The 15,545-nt window shown below is 37.7% G+C and overlaps 1 protein-coding gene across 2 annotated transcripts in view; it reads right to left on the bottom strand.

Annotated features, from left to right (window-relative positions):
* The window catches only part of PDE7B (phosphodiesterase 7B), a 578,460-nt gene that overhangs the window by 273,155 nt on the left and 289,760 nt on the right, over positions 1 to 15,545 (bottom strand). Inside the window, exon 4 of one of the 2 annotated variants that reach the window (XM_049654412.1) lies at positions 11,651 to 11,747. The exons of the other annotated variant lie outside the window; for it this stretch is intronic. Within the exon in view, the coding sequence (XP_049510369.1) occupies positions 11,651 to 11,747 (97 nt within the window). The remainder of the gene's footprint in view (positions 1 to 11,650; positions 11,748 to 15,545) is intronic. 2 annotated transcript variants of the gene reach the window in all.

Genomic DNA, 15,545 nt, shown 5'->3' with positions numbered 1-15,545 from the left:
ATCAGCAGTGTATGAGGGTTCCCTTTTCTACACATCCTTATCAACACTTGTTTTTTCTTGTCCTTTTGGTAGCCATTTTGACAGGTGTGAGGTGATACCTCATTGTGGTTTTGATTTACATTTCTCTGGTTACCAGTGCTGTTGGGCATCTTTTCATGCACCTGTTGGTTACCTGTATGTCTTCTTTGAAAAAATGTCTACTCAAATCCTCTGACACTTTTTAATTGGATTGCTTTTGTTTGTTTATGTGTCATTGAGCTGTATGAGCTCTTTATATAGTTTGGATATTAACCCCTTATTGGATATATCGTTTGCAAACAATTTCTCCCATTCAGTAGGCTGCCTTTGTATTTTGTTGGTGTTTCCCTTCACTGTGCAGAAACCTTTTCATTTGATGTAGTCCCATTTGTTTATTTTTGCTTTTGCTGCCATTGTCTTTGGAGTCAAATCAAAAAAATATCACCAAAAGCAATGCCAAAGAACTTACTGCTTGTTTTCTTCTGGGAGATGTGGTTTTTGGTCTAACTTTCAAATCTAATATTCATTTTCAAAATTCAATTTCTTGGGTATCAATGATAGATCATGTGCTCTTCTAGCTGGAGGTGTGGGGGTGGGGCAGGAGGAATTACAATAATAAAGACAACTAGCACACATTCTTCCCTCCTGGAGCTTACAGTCTAGCTGTGGTAAGCATAGCAAAAGACACAAGGTAAATATGGCAGGCTCCTTTCAAAAGAGTTTGAAATCTAGGGGAGAAGGTGGCAGATATATAATTACAAAGTAGAAAATGCTTTCTTTTCTTAACTAGGGTTATTATAAAAATCCCTCGGCGGGGTGGGGGGGGTTGGGGATTTTTCAAAATTCACATGCCTGAGTTTCACTCCAGACCCAAATGAATAAAAATGATTGTCAGTGGAACGCTGGCATGAAACACTTTCTCCAGATGATTCTGGTATGGACCTCTGGTTAAGAACTCCTAGTCTGGAAGTCCTTTTAATCTCTTGCCTCAATTGACTCTGACTCCATTGTAATACATTCGTGACTTTAACAATGCTCTGAAGGTTGCCTTGCTTTTCTCAGCATTACTAATGAGACATGTGGATGGAATTCTTAACCCATAGTAAGAATAGATAAAATTAACTGGCCATTTTAATGTCTGGCATATACATTCTTCCTTTGTCCCTAATGATCTATGACTTTATGTAGACTCATCTCCATAAGGATTTTTATTTTAACGAGTGTCACTCTTTCAGATTCTTTTCATTTATCATTTCTTATTACTCTTGGGTTCTCATCTTGAAATTATAAGTATTGCTTCTGCTTTGAAATCTAGTTTTCCTAACACAGCACAATATTGCAGTTAAGATCTTGTCAGAAAGATTAGGAATGTCTCTGCTCATTGGCTTGGCCTGGGAGAAAATATATGGCACCTGTAAACACAGCATCACTTGTGGAATGTGACATGGTAAAGTCAAAACACATCGTACTCCGTGAAGATGTGTGACCAAAGCCTGTTTGCAGCAGAAACCCTCTGAATCCTGCAAGCAGGTGAAAAAAGGGCTTGTCACATCACTTCCCATTGCAAGAAAGGAAACTATGCCTTTCTGCTGTACTACCAACTTAAAAATAATATATGAATAAACACTTGAAATTTTAGTAGTTTCTCGGAGAAGGGGTTGCTCATGAGTCGAGAATCATGAGTAGAGCAGGGGCACCCAAAATATCACAGCACTCAGGTGACCAGGGCCATTTTCAGATTAGCAATTTCTGCATTTTCCTCCATGGACTTTGAAAAGTGTCTGTTTGCTTTCCTGGGCTCAATACAACTTGTCCCACACCAACAAAAAAAAGCGAGGCTGTATTCGCTTCCTCTTTCAATCCTTCTCCACATTCTCCTCCTTCTACTTATTTTTGTAGATCTATAATGATCTCAGGGAAGATGATGCTGATCCTTGGAGAGTTATGAGGCACACTTAAACATGCTAGGTGTACCGATGGGCATTCTGGGTTACTAGTGGAGTCAAACTGCATATTTGAGGCTGTGCATATTTTCTTACCCTGCTGAACATGAATCATTTACATTCACCAGAGTGAAACGAATCCATAGCAGTGCTCTCATCTGCTACTTTGGCCTGTCTGAATGCACAGAAGATTCACAGCTCCAAATACCACAGGGAATGCCTAGAACCTGTCCAATGAACTTTCGATGTTAACAAATCAGAGACTAAAGAACAGCTTTGACTTGTCCACCACATTCCAAAATTATGTTTCTTTAGAAATCTCTGATAATAGAACTTTTTCTTTGAAAATGTTGTTTGAACAGAGCAAGTTTGTAAATTATTATGAATCATACATACTATCAAGTAAAAAAAGAATATAACTGATGTCCTTCCCTTATTCACACCCTGAGGTTAGTGTGAAAAACAAGCAAGATCTTCCAGCTGGAGCAAGCTGGACAGAGTGGGCTCAGAGCCAGGGTCCTCTCGGGTCAGACTGGCAGTGGTTCAGCAAGAGCCTGAATTGGTTTAGACCTACATTCTGATATAGGCCTGGGGCTTCTGTTGGTGGACCATATTATCCAAACCTCAGGATTCCTCCAGAATGAACCAGTTTCCTGAAGGGAACCTTAAGACATCCTTGAGAATCTACAAATTGGCATGACCTGTGGAGATCAAACTGCTGAGTGAAGAGATTCCATTTATGTTCTAAGGCAAACTCCAGAAAAGAAGTTCTCCTCCACACTGAATTTAGGTTCAAAAACAAGTAGAATATATTGCTACCATAGTAAAGGAAGATTACAAACAAAGAGTAAAATTTAGAGGAGGAAAGAAGGCTTATAGGGACTATTTCATTGCGGGTTAGTCAAGAAGGAGTACCATTCCATTTTTTAAAGCTTTATTGAGGTATAGTTTATACACCATAAAATGCACCACTGTAAGTCTGAAGTTCTACAACTGTCAGCTTATCCAGTTGTGCAACCATCTCCACAATCCACTTTTAGAACATTTCCATCATCTTCTAAAATATCCTGTTGTTCAGTTTGCAGTGAATTGCCATTCTGAACCCCAGCCTCAGCAGGTACTCATCTGCTCTGTCTGTAAATTGGTCTTTTAAAAGACATTTCATATAAATGGCATCATGCAATATGTGGTCTTCTGTCCTGATTTATTTCACTTGCATAATGTTTTGGAGGTTTATCCAATTGATGAATAGGATTCTATTGAGGGGATAGCCCATATTATTTTTACCCATTCACCAGCTAATAAGCATTTGAATTGTTTCTAGTTATTGGCTATTATGAATAACACTTATATGAACATTCACAGACAAGTCTTGGTGTGGACATATGTTTTAATTTTTCTTGTGTCGGTACCAAGGAGTGGAATTGCTGGGCCATATGGTAAGCAAACATGATTTTTAAGAACTGTCAAACTGGTTTTCTAAAGTGGCTGTACCATTTTATATTCCCACCGGAAATATATGAGACTTCCAGTTTCTCTATATCTTCACTGACCTTTTGTATTGTCAGATTTTTGGAATACAGCTATTTCTAGTGGACACGTAATGATATCTCACTGTGATTATAGTTTTCAGTTCCCTAATAACTAATGATATGGAGCATCCTTTCATATGCTTATTAGCTATTTGTAAATCTCGTGTTTTGGAGAGAGGATTTACCAACTTCTTCATGTCACATTAGCTGGATGGCCCACCCATCTCCTGGATCTTGAAATGTTCTCTTCTTTTGTCTTCTGGGGCACTATGCACTTAAGCTTTTCATCCTCTCTCTGGCCACTCATTATTAGTCTTTGTTATCCCCTCTTCCTCCACTTGACTTTTAAAAGTTGGCATTTCTCGGGGTTTAGTTTTTAGATTCTCTTCACTTCTCACTTTATTGTTTTCTCATTCATGTTATTTAAAAAAATAATGTATATTCATTTTTGAGACAGAAAGAGAGAGAGACAGAGAGCACGAGCATGGGAGGGGCAGAGAGAGAGAGAGACACACACAGAATCTGAAACAGGCTCCAGGCTCTGAGCTGTCAGCACAGAGCTTGACACAGGGCTCATATTCATGAACCATGAGATCATGACCTGAGCCAAAGTCAGAAGCTTAACCAACTGAGCCACCCAGGTGCCCTTAATTCATGTCATTTTTCTTCAAATGTCAGAGTCATGATGTTAGTTCCCAAATTTATATCTGTAACCCAGACTTCTTTTCAGAGTTATAATCAATATTCTGACTGCCTCCATAAATACTTCACTTGAATAACTCATAAGTATCCTAAATTCTGCAACATGCCCAGAACGGAACAACAGTCTTCTCCGTAAGACCTTCTCATTCTCATTCCTTCTTTGCTTCCTTCCTAACTTCTGCCCTTTCTCCCTTCCTCCCTCTTTCCCACAATCCCTCCCTCCCTTTCTCTGTGCCTCCTCCTCCTCATTCTTCTCCAGTATTCTCCAGCAAAGTACTGATACAATAAGCTCAGCTGCTCCAGCCATAATCCTAGGAATCATACCTGATATTTTTCTTTGTCACATTCCACATTCAACCATTCATTACTCCCTGCTAGCTCTACCTTCAAAGTATGCATCAAGGGGTGCCTGGGTGGCTCAGTCGGTTGAGCATCTGACTTTTAATTTCCGCTCAGGTGATGATCTCACAGCCCGTGAGACTGAGCCCCGCATCAGATTCTGCACTGGAGCCTGCTTGCGATTCTCTCTCTCTCTCTCTCTCTCTCTCTCTCTCTTCCCCTCCCCTGCTTGCACGCACTCTCTCTCTCTCTCTCAAAATAAATAAATAAGCATTTTTAAAAAAACAAAGTATGCATCAAATCCGTCAGTTATTTTCCATCTCCTTTCTCCCCCCCGCCCCCCACCTTAGTACAGTCATCATTGCTGGGCAGACTGCAAGAATCTCCCTATAAATTTATTCTCCACATGCCAGTGAGAGAAATATCTTTAAAATAAAATTCTGATCATGTTGCCTCCTTTAATATGGACACACACACACACACACACACTTAAAATCAGTTAATTGCCTCCCATTTCTTTTAGACTAAAATCTGGAAAACATAACATAACCTGGAAGAGCATCACCCAAGCCTTGTCTAGAGCTATTCCTTCCTCTCTTCTGAAGTCCAGCCATAACAGCCTTCTCTTCCTCTTCTGAAGTTGAGTATATGCTGTTTCCTCTGTCAGCAAAACCTCTCCCCAATCTGCTTCAGCTGATCAACGTCTATGCAACTTTGCATTCCTCTTTAACTAAATGTCTCTTCACCGAGAAAGACTTTGGATTACCTAGTATTCATTCCCCTGCTTAAGCACTCCAATCATAACATGTACTTCCCTTTAAAGCACTTATCCTACGTGTAAACAAGTAGTTATTTGCATGGTTATTGATATAATGCTTATTCCTCAGATTCTCAACTCCATGAAACTAAGAACTCTGATTTTTCATCACTGCATCTCCTGAGCCTAGAAGAGCTAGCTCAAAACAGGTGCTAATGAGTATTGTTTGTTTAAATGAAGCAGTAAGTAAATTAATGCCTTGAAGTTCTCTTCGAGAATACCAAGACATATTTTCTCTAACCGAGAACGAGGAATAATTATGAAAATTCATCTGGATTGAATATTTTTAAAAATTCACTTCTAACTCAGAAACCTCATAATTTTAGGGGCTCCTGGGTGGCTCAGTCGGTTAAGCGTCCGACTTCAGCTCAGGTCATGATCTCACGGTCCGTGAGTTCGAGCCCCGTGTTGAGCTCTGTGCTAACAGCTCAGAGCCTGGAGACTGCCTCAGATTCTGTGTCTCCCTCTCTCTCTGCCCCTCCCCCACTCGTGCTCTGTCTCTCTCTCTGTCAAAAATAAATAAACATTAACAAAAAATTAAGAAATCTCATAATTTTAGACATTTATAGTACCTATGTTTGTTCTCCTTAAGTGTACATTCCTTGGGGTAGATCATATTAATTCCATTTGTCTTCTGGGTATTCAGAAACCATAATTGGAAAAGGATTTACAAACATTGAAAAACAAAGCCACCCATACTTCACTGTTGACAGTAGTTTTACTTCTTTGATCTATGTTTCTAAATAATCCAAGATAGTGACATTTATTTTATACCATAAAAACCATAAATGAATAGCAAAAAATTATTTTAATGATATTTATATCTATATATCCATATCTGTACTATATCTACATAATCTTATATATATACATTCTCTTAGGTTTGCCAGAGCTCGGAGATGTCACATAATTTATCATGTTACAAAGATAATTACCCAGAAGTATAAGTATAAGCCCTTGGAAGCAGCACAACATAATGGTTACACACTTAGACTTTGCAATTGGAATGATCTGATTGTGTGGCCTTAGGCAGATGACTTAGTTCTTCTAAGCCCCCATATTTTTATCTTCATACGAGGCTCATTAGGATCGTAGGTTATTGTAACAATTACATGAGATAACAGATAGAAGTACTCAGTGCACTAGCTGGCATGGAGCAAGAATTTAATTAGGTTAATAGTATTAGAGATGGAGAGAATTAAGAGATGGTATTCCAAAAGAAGAAATGAGGTAGGTAAACCCAAAGAAATATCCAAGGAAATTGTAAGCATAGTAGAGTAAAGAATTGGAGAGTAGCAGGAGATGAATTGTCATAAGGTAGGTTGTGACCAGATAATAGAGGAATCTAAACATAAGGCCAAAAGATTGAATTTGCTGTTAACAACAATGAGAAGCTATTGAGAAAGAAATATATGAGATTTTTTAGTTTACACCAGGCTTAGACCTGGCTATAAGAAACTGCCATAAGTTATGCTTATTTGGAGCAACTAACTAAGCTTTTCCAAATGTGGATAATTGTGAGGGTATAGATCAGCAAATTAAGCCCTTTTCAAGAAAAGAAAGCCCTTAATTAAAATAGTGTCTATAAATACTGGCTAATAACAAAGTATAAGCCTTTGATTAACAATTTTGATAGCAGAATGTAGTATGGACGTTTAAATAAATACCAACACCTAAGTGTATATTTAGTATCTTTTCTTTGTCAATACTGTGTTACCATCATTACTTAATCTAATGGGTATATTCACTTTCCCAATCTAAGCACAACATCTCAGGTTCTCTTAATTTTTTCTAGTGGGATGACAGTTTAGGGAAGAATTCTTTTTTCTTAGGTTTATGCAATTAATCTGCAGAGAAATTATAAAATACCCCAAAGCAAGACTTAATATTGTATCTCTAGCTCCTAGCATGAAACTTTACCCAGTACAAATGCTCAGCAAATATTTGTAAATATTTGTTAAGGGAAAGAAGGCAGGAAGGAAGGAAGAAAGAGAAGGAAGGAAATATTGTTACTGTCCCATAGAGGTCCATTTGTCACAGATGTTGCTTCTCCAAAGGGCTGTCTCTTATTTTCCTCAATATTTAAAATTTTTAAAAGAGAACTGCTTATAAATGGAGCTAAGCACTGGTTTTGTGACAGGTTAATGTAAGAAAAGTGATATTTCCAAAAATGAAATATAGAATTGACTGATAATAGAGAGACCAAAGCCTGGAAGACCACTGAAAAGATGTTTACCATTATACAGCTTTGCTGAGATGCACCTTTAAGCCAAGGTGGTAGCAGTGAGAAGGGGAAAAAAGCAGATTCTCAGGCCATCATGAAGAAAGACTCATTGAACATCATGAATATTTGGCTGTAAGGGTGGAAGGAAGTGAAAAATTTGGAGATATCAAATATGACTAAATCCAGTCTCTGAAATAGAGAAGAACAGAAATATGATGACAGACTAGAAAATCAAGAGTAGAGTTGGATCTGGAACTTTAGAAGGTCCAGAATGCAATTTCACACAAGTTAAAGAAAGAGCCAGCACGGAAATCCCCCTGGCTTTTACATGAGTTGATACGGGCTCTGCCACTGACTAGCTACAAGATTGTAGGGGACACCCGTAATTTGCTGGGTGTAAACTCTTCATCTGTAGAATGCTACGTGGGTTAACTGGTCCCTATAGTCCTTTTAACTCATAATTTCTAATTTTATTAATTTGACTCTTAGGCAGACAGACCAGAGGCAGAGAGTGAAAGAGAATGGATGGGGCATCAGGAATCATGAAAAGAGCAGCAGAAGACAAGGAAAAAGATATATGCATGACTTAGGGCCCTACTGTTCAATAAATGTCTTTTGACTAATGAGTAAGATTAGAAATATAAAGTGTTCCCAAGAACAAGGGAAGAGTGGGTTCTAGAAAAAAATGCTGCTGCCAACAGCATTAAATGACACAGTGAGTAAAAGAGAATAAAACCCAACAAGGGCTTCTGGATTTGGTGTGTGGGATACCAGTGACCTTAAGAAGGTACTGGGGGGGCGCCTGGGTGGCTCAGTTGGTTAGGCGTCTGACTTCAGCTCAGGTCATGATCTTGCAGTCTGTGAGTTTGAGCCCCGCATCAGGCTCTGTGCTGACAGCTCAGAGCCTCGAGCCTGTTTCGGATTCTGTCTCCCTCTCTCTCTGCCCCTCCCCTGTTCATGCTCTGTCTCTCTCTGTCTCAAAAATAAATAAATGTTAAAAAATAAAAATAAAAAAAAAAGAAGGTACTGGGACCAGGGACAGATTTTGACATGAATTCTAACAGCTGTGGTTAAGGAAGGATACAAGAAGGGTCCAATTTGACTGTGGAGGGAGAACAAAGCTAAAGTATCACAATTCCAGATCTCAGATATACTACAAAGCTGTAGTAATCAAAACAGTACTGTGCTGGCACAGAAATGGACACATAGATCAATGGAATAGGATAGTGAGCCCAGAAATAAACCCATGCTTATGTAATCAATTAATCTACCACAAAAAAGGCAAGAATATACAATCGGAAAAAGACAGTCTCTTCAACAAATGGTGTTGAGAAAACTGGACAGCTACATGCAAAATAATGAAACTGGACCATTTTCTTACACAATACACAAAAACAAACTCAAAATGGTTAAAGACCTAAATATGGGATCTGAACCGATAAAAATCTTAGAAGAGAATACAGGTAATAATTTCTCTGGCATCAGTTGTGGCAGCATTTTTCCAAATACGTCTCCTCAGGCAAGGGAAACAAAGGATAAAATAAACTATTGGGACTACATAAAAATAAAGATAGCCTACTGAATGGGATAAGATAAATATTAAATAAATAAATATTCATTTTTTTCAGAGTTTAGCTTCTCTTCTCCCTTTATATCCTCTTTACATTTTGCCCACATCAGATAATTTTAATTCCAGTAAAATAAGACATCGCTTTCTATATTTGAGCCCCATGCCTTGAATAGCCTAAATATTTATATTATAAATTCTCAAAACTTCATATTTTCCAAATATTTCAGCATTCCCACCCTTCCAACGTGATCAGGTACACCAGTGTGATAAGTAAGGTTGGTCCTTGCCTGCCACAAGCTCCCTCTTGCACTTCCCTCTCTGCGACCTAGTGACACTCAAACACAGAAAAGGAATCCCCTCATATCTTCTGTTTGTATATTCCACTCTGGCCTCCCTGACAATAAAGGCACTTGCGCCATACTCTTACTTGCTATTTACCCAAAGAAAACAAAAAAACACTAATTTGAGAAGAAATATGCACCCCTATTTTTATTGAAGCATTATTTACAATAGCTAAGATAAAGAAGCAACGTAAGTGTCCATTGGTAGATGAATGGATAAAGAAGACATGATACACACACACACACACACACACACATACACACACACACACTGGAACATTATTCAGCCATATTAAAGAATGAGATCTTGCCATTTGTGGCAACAAGGATGGACCTAGTGGGTATCATGCTATGTGAAATAAGTGAGACTGAGAAAGACAAACACTCATGACTTCATTCATATGTGGAATCTAAAAACAAAACAAATGAATAAACAAAAAGCAGAATCAGACCTATAAATACAAAGAAACCGATCACTGCCTGAGGGAAGGTGGCGGGGAGATGGGTACAAGGGGTGAAAGGGAGTGTCAGATACAGACTTCTAGTTATGGAATGAAAAAGTCATAATAATAAATAAAAGGCACAGCACAGGGAATATAGTCAATGGTATTGCAGTGACATTGTATGGTGACAGATGGTAGCTACACTCGGGGTGAGCATAGCATAACATGTAGAGATGTTGAATCACTATGTTGTAAACCTGAGACTAATGTAACATTGTGTGTCAACTAAACCCAAAAAATTAAAAATTAAAAAAAAAACTGCTCTAAAAAAGAAAGCCTACTAAAGATAGATAATAATCTTCATTCTCACAATAGAAACAATCTGGTTAACAAAATAAAAATTACAAATCAAAAGTGGTAAAGAGCCTGCCTTCTGAAGCTGCATGGTACACGTAGTGGAAAAACTGCTTTAAAACCTGCATAGACACGTGGAAAAGATTGGACACTTTTACCTTCATCACCATTATTTTATTTGAGAAGTGAAAATTGCTATACATGGAAATCTTAAGGAAAAAAGTGTTGTAATCCATCTGTTCATTCTGCGAAGTATACTTATCACTGAATAGGGTTTAAATTGAGGATATAAGAAAAAGTGGCAGAAGGATTGATAAATGGAAAGGGAGAAATTGAGAATGTTCAAACCGAAAGAAACATAGTGGAAGACAATTTGATATTGAAGGGAAACAAACAAACAAGGGGCCAGGAAGCAGGAGAAAGGAGGGAAAGAAATAATAATCTTTTCTCAGCTGAAGACTTTTTACATGAATTGCATAGAATGTTTTGGTCAGCACTATGAGGAACTTAGGGAAGCAGGAGATAATTTAACAAAAGTCTTTGTTCTCAGGTGGTCACATTGTATGCTAGTAAACAAGGACTGGGTGTGATGCAGATACCCAAGAGGAGAATTAGTCACGAACATTACACTTCAGTTTTGAGTGATTCCCCTAGACAAATCAGGCCAGCTGTCTCACTTCTCATCCCAAATCTAATCACTTGCACAGTTAAATCTGACTTGAGGAATGGTTCCACAGCATATTATTAAATATACAGGAAAAGGATTTTACTGCTACATAATAAGGGATACACTTATTCTAAATCTGTTCTACAAATTGAAGCAAGAGGGAGGGTGGGAGAGGTTAAGGTAAAGAGGTTGTCTTCAATTTAGTTTTCAACAATGTGTAACCAAAAGAGTTGTATAATTATTTCAATTACACAATGCAATTATTTCAACTGCATTCTTCTAGAGTAGTTTGAGTTTCTCTAATATAGATTAGATTTCCCTGTAATATAGAGGAAGAGGAAGGAAAAGTCAGAGATGCTGCTAGTGCCTTGTAAACAGATTCTATCCTGGTGTCGGGGCAAGTCAGCTTTCTTATAGTAAACTTCGGCTTTATTAGCATATTGCTCTTTATTGTCTTAAAGCCTATGGTTTCTCTAGATTTACACATCATTGTAGTAGGTATGTGATGTTAAAAACATTGCAGGACCTGGATATTAACGTGCAGATTCCAGCCTTGAACTTAACTTTTTTTTTTTACGAAATTGTGATTCCAACACAGACTCTGTTAAAGATGTGCCTGCCATGTAGCCTGATAAAACAGCACAGACCAATTGCATGCTCCAAAACTTAAATGCAATAAAAGCAAATGATGCATACCCACCCTGTGGGGCCTCTGTACTTCCCAGACTCCGAAATACACTGAGGGAAATGTGCAAACACCAAGCCTGGTCTGAGATTTACCCTGACATGACTCTTGCCTGGAAAAGAAAAAAAAAATATTTTTCCTTTTCGGCATTTCTGAGATTGGAAGTATTAGCAAACTTATAATTTTGTTTATTCACTGGCTGAACTCTAGTATTATCTAGATTGCAAAGAAAGCATCCAGACAACTGCCTTCTTCCTGCTTGCCTCACCCCCTGAATGCAACTTTCCCTCTCTCTCTAGCAGCCCCAAATGGACATTATTTAGCTAAGCTGTTTGAAATCCCCTCTGCTGAAGGATTTCTTTTATGTGGGAATCTTGGCTTCAATTTTCTTTGCCTTTCTCAACTCAAGGGCCCAGTGGATGATCAGCTCCAAATTCTCTTTTGCTGAAATTCTAGGATAGAGGAATAAAGACAAATGTACTTCTTCATACTCAGGATGGTGCTCCCACGCCTCAGTTTCAATCCTGTTATACTTTCGGTTTTCCCACTTCCCATCTGAAACCTCCTCCTAGCCATCAGATTGTCTGCAGTGTTTTCCCTACTTCTACACGTTCAATTTACCATTCCGACTGGTCATACTCTTGCCTGGGATGTTCCTTCTCTAACTGGTTAAAAAGTGACCCTTGATTCCATCCATGTAAACATATGCTACTTGGCTCATGGTGTCTGCTCAGTAAGTGTTTGATAGATGAATAAACTCAAGAGACCCTCAAGTTATTCACCAACATTTCTGCTCCCAAAGAATGGGGACAAGAGTGGAGACTTCCCCAGGTAGATTCTCTGTTTGGTGGACTAGCTGAGGTCCACGTTTTTTCTTCTTTCGACCTTCCCTCTGAACCCTGTTTTGTTGATAGGCATCTCAAGCCAAAGAGGGTCAGGCTGGGCATTTATAGGAGTGATGAGCGTCAGCAACATTAGTATGTGATTTGTGGGTGAATTTTCAGTATGTGTATGAAAACAAAGATAAGTGAATTTTCTAGACCACCTGCCTTCATGGCTTGCTCACTGTTCTGCTCCACTATATTAATAGAAAAATCAAGACTTTGGGGTTGTCCTTATTTATTTAATTTTTTGGTAGATATTTATATTTTTATGTAATTTTATACACACAGAAATTTATTTCTGTTTATATCTCTCTCACTGTCTCAAAGTCCTTTATGTAGGCAAATACCAATATGATCTGCAAGCTTACAACTTACGGAATCTCTATATTGAGTTGGTAGGAATACTTGTTGATTGCTACAGGGTGACTGGGCACTCTTTCTCTAAGCTGTCAGTATGTGCACTTATATGCACAGGGAATGCCCTCCCCTATTTGCCTTCAAATTATTCTTTGTCTCATTTGTGCATATTTTGGCTCTCCAACTATATTTTCTTAAGGGCAAGGATTATGTCTTAAAACAGTATTCTTTTATATCAACATTGAGCAAAATCTGGTCTTTATACTTAGGTGTCTAAAAATGCTACTGAGATGAGTCCTGGTTAAACATTTTTTACAAAATGCATTAAGAAAATACCTCTCTTTTTGTAGGTCCTGCAGAATTTGCCTGAGCTAATGAAGAAGTGGCACTGTTTTGAGAGCTTCACAGCATCAGTATGTAAACAGACCTTGAGTTCTAGGCCTGGTTTCCTTGCTGATCAGTTCTAAATATTATTATTTACTATAGGTGTTGATGTTTTGACTGGTTTAAGTTTTTCTTTAAAAAGAAGATACACAAGTTTGGAGAATTGTTATCTGTTCCCTTGTTTGTTTGTAGAGGGGAAAAGGTCTATTTACTTCATTCCTTCTACAGAACAAAATATTTTATATTTAATATGATACTTTTTGAAGCAATAAAAGGCTTCTTATTCATCTTTGTCCCTTTTTCCTTCATGCCATGGTATACCCAGTTCATAGTAACCATTCAATAACTGCTTAAATGCTTTTTATTATTAATAATTACATAAGGCCTTTAAAGCATATGAAAATGGGAAACCACAAAGCCAAAAATGGATGAAATTGGTCACATAAAATTTTACATGGGTAAGAAAACACAATAAACAAATTCGAAAAAGGAAATATAAATCTCAAATATATTCAAGATACATGACAAAGGGCTAGTGTTCATAAATGTAAAAAAGCTCTCAGGTGTCAAATATAAAAAATGTGCAGGCCAATAAGAATATGAGAAAAAGTGTTACAAGTAAATGCCAATGACCAGGAGCATGTAAAATTATTTCTTCACTAATAATTAGATAGAACAAATTAAGTAACCTACCACTTTTCACTCATCAGGTCTTCAAATGATCAAATAATTGATATTATACATTTTTGGTAAAGGTAAGGGAAAAAAATACCCTTATTTGTTGTGGGTAAGAATAAAAATGGTGAAAAAAACCCAACTTAGGTACTATCTTTTAAGATTTAACGGCTAAGCGCTATCACAATAGCCAAATTATGGAAAGATCCTAAATGTCCATCAATTGATGAATGGATAAAGAAGATGTGGTTTATATATACAATGCAATACTACTTGGCAATAAGAAAGAATGAAATTCTGCCATTTGCAGCAACGTGGATGAACTGGAGGGTTTTATGCTAAGTGAAATAAATCAGTCAGAGAAAGAGATCATATGTTTTCACTCATACGTAGAATATGAGAAACTTAACAGAAGACCAGGGGGAAGGGAAGGGAAAAAAACAGTTTCAAATAGAGTGGGAGGTAAACCATAAGAGACTTTTAAATACAGAGAACATACTGAGTGTTGATGTGGGGGGTTGGCGGGGGAGAGGGGAAAATGTGTGATGGGCATTGAGGAAGGCTTGTTGGGATGAGTACTGGGTGTTGTATGTAAGCGATGAATCATGGGAATCTACTCCCGAAGCCAAGAGCACACTGTATACACTGTATGTTAGCTAACGACGATAAATTATATTTAAAAAAATAAAATAAAATTTAACTGCTAAAAGTTTTTACCCATAAATTCTAGTAACAGGATTTTATTCCAGAAACACACTAGCAATAAATATGTAAGAACATAGATGAAATAATGTTTATTGCATTCTTTGAATAGTGATATCCTGTAAGCAGATATCTATCTAAACGAGTTTGGAAAAATAAATATAAAAGAATGAGTTAGACCTATGTTCATGTCTGGCTACAGAAAAAGTGTCAAAGTTATTTTAAGTATAAAAGCAAGTTATGATAGCATATTTAGTATGATCTTACTTTATAAAATTGAAGTATATGTTAAATATCTTGGAATATTCATTCCAACAACATGAGGACTGATCTAGATAGACCTCTTTCCACCTATAAACACACTTTAGAAATAAACGTTTAAGATATGTAACAAAAGTTGTAAATACCTTATTAAACATAAAACAAAGAAAAGAAAGTCCTTAAGAACCAGAGCAAACAGGGAACTTAAATCCAGGTGTTCTGGTCATGAGAGACTGTGCAACCAATGGGGTGTTGTAGTAGATGCTGGGAGTTTCCTACCACATCCTTTGGGCCTTTTAGGGTGCTCCTGCTGATTTGCAATGGCCAGGATCCACATCTCTGTAACTTGGAGCTTTCTTTCCCCACAACTCTGGAAAGTTGCTCTGACTGCATGTGGCATGTTGGAAATGCCAGAGAATAATACTTCCTCCCTCCCCAGCCCTAGTAACCCTCAACCAATGATTCCCCAGATATGGTTTACACAACCCTTTGTGGTAGGTTAATTATGAGGCATGTGTTTGCACCATTTCCCAGAATTCCCCACTTTAATTGTGCATTGACATAGCTGGCTTACATACACACTTTCTAGTGGTTTCCTTCACCTCTCTTCCACTCACTTCCCCTCTGTCTTACTAGGCTGCTGAGTA

This window comes from Panthera uncia, assembly GCF_023721935.1.
Source record: "Panthera uncia isolate 11264 chromosome B2 unlocalized genomic scaffold, Puncia_PCG_1.0 HiC_scaffold_24, whole genome shotgun sequence".
Lineage (NCBI taxonomy): Eukaryota > Metazoa > Chordata > Mammalia > Carnivora > Felidae > Panthera > Panthera uncia.
The sequence above is the reverse complement of the archived record's forward strand: the minus strand, read 5'-3'. Positions and strand labels throughout refer to the sequence as shown.